The following is a 1,784-nucleotide window of genomic DNA, read 5'->3' as shown; positions in this document are numbered from 1 at the left end:
AGCCGCTAGAAAGTTTGGCATTGAACGGCCGTCCAATGCCAAACTTGTGGAGGAGTTTCTCGGACTCGAAGCTGCAGCGTCCACGCATACATCCCCACTTCCATCTTTCAGAAGCTTCATCTTTCAAGCTTGCATACACGCACGGTCCCAAATCCATGGCTGGCATCAAGGCCGCTGCAACGGGACGCTGGACAGCGTTCCGGACAGATACATGATGCTGAATGGAGCTGCCGATGTCTCCGGGGATATAGGATGTTCTACGTTAAGTATTCAAAAAGTTTCCTTTACATATTTGTTCTTCTGACTTGCAGCTCAAGAACCACGGAATTCACACCGAGGATGTGATGAGGTGCTCTCAACTCGCCCAGCGAACACAAGACGCGGTACTACACCGACGAGATCTTCACTCCCGCCGCTACTACACCAGCACGATGCCTTCGAAAGAAGAGAAGCTCGAGTGACACGACCACCTCCAGATGTGGCTCAAGGAAGAGTCCCTCGGAGCGCACCCCTGGCCCGAGTTCCCAGCCAGCTACAAGTCAGTATCTCGCTCCGGCTCGCTCCTTGATTATTATGTCACTGCTATTGCCTCTGTATCATTTGCAATGCAACAGGGACGTTGGATCCGAGAACGCTAGAAACATCTTCAATGCCGGGAAGAGGATGCTGTTGGCCATGTCTGAGGGACTTGGCCTCCGCATAACCGGTCTTGTGGAAGCATTCGAAGACATGGTCCTTTAGACGAGCTATCCGGCTTGCCCAAACCCAACGCAGGGCTTGGGTATGGAAGGCCACACCGGCGTGCACTCGAGGGAATGCTGGTGGTCAACATGGGTGATCAGCTAGAGGTACGAGCAGTTGAAAAGTTTTTAGAATGATCTTAATGTTGTCCTTGCTTGGTTACTGGGAAGTGGAAGAAAACTTGGCGCCTTTGACTACTCAAGCCACATAGCATGTACTCCACAATAGGCAAGAGATTGTGTTGACACTGGTAGGACAAGGATAGAAAAGTGGCTAGCCATCTATACATATAAAGCGATAGCGGGGAGGCTTGCCGGCCGTTGGATCCCAGGCCCGGGCCAGGGTCAGTAGCCATGGTTGCGTGAGAAATTTTTCGGATGTTTGCTCTTGGCCAATGGGAGGCGGCCAAGCTGCGTGGGGCGGGAGAAGAAGGCACAGTGACGGTATATATCGCGCAAAAAATGACAGCATTCGAATGTTAGTAGAAACAACAAGCTTAAAACGTAATGGCGAAAGAACAAAAGAACTTGATTCATATGAGGCGGACGAGCAGATTGAAGAGCTTGGTGTTATACTATTGAGACCATCTTCTCGTCGATCGTCGTTCGATCGATCGATCCCAGTTGCATCGGATCGGGTCAGAACGCCAAACTCGTCCGCGCAGGGATCGCCATTTGCGCTGATTTCTAGCACTTGGTTCGTGTGGAATGAAAGCACGAAAGAGAGATTGGACTAAACCGGGATGGTATGAGTTTGATCGAGGCCAACGTAGCAATCTGAGACGAGGAACAGCGCTATCTCCTGGAATCACGAAAACAAACAAGAGAATCAATCCAGGAAAAATTTCATCATGATCCTCTTTACCTGTGTTCCCGCAGGAACTCTTGGCACTGCAACGCTTGTGCTGAGACGCTTGTCTTTGATGCTCACGCGCCTCATGGCGAAGAGCTCCCAAGTACTTGTGCTTCCTACAACGATCCACCATCCCTCTTCCTTGGACTAAAAACCAAGCACAAGAGGAAAATGTAAAAAGTGTTACTCAA

At 50.3% G+C, this 1,784-nt stretch overlaps 1 protein-coding gene across 1 annotated transcript; it reads right to left on the bottom strand.

Moving 5' to 3' along the window:
- Positions 1-1,219: 1,219 nt before the first annotated feature.
- Positions 1,220-1,740, bottom strand: LOC112346226. Its single transcript, XM_024674613.1, has 2 exons — positions 1,606-1,740; positions 1,220-1,542 (listed from the first exon to the last, which is right to left on the bottom strand). The coding sequence occupies exons 1-2, from the start codon at positions 1,724-1,726 to the stop codon at positions 1,316-1,318; spliced, it is 348 nt and encodes a 115-aa protein (XP_024530381.1). The 5' UTR covers positions 1,727-1,740; the 3' UTR covers positions 1,220-1,315.
- Between the last annotated feature and the right edge of the window lie 44 nt (positions 1,741-1,784).

This window comes from Selaginella moellendorffii, unplaced genomic scaffold (genome assembly GCF_000143415.4).
Source record: "Selaginella moellendorffii unplaced genomic scaffold, v1.0 SELMOscaffold_13, whole genome shotgun sequence".
Taxonomy (NCBI): Eukaryota; Viridiplantae; Streptophyta; class Lycopodiopsida; order Selaginellales; family Selaginellaceae; genus Selaginella; species Selaginella moellendorffii.
Note: the sequence above shows the minus strand (reverse complement) of the source record. Positions and strands in the feature narration are given on the sequence as shown.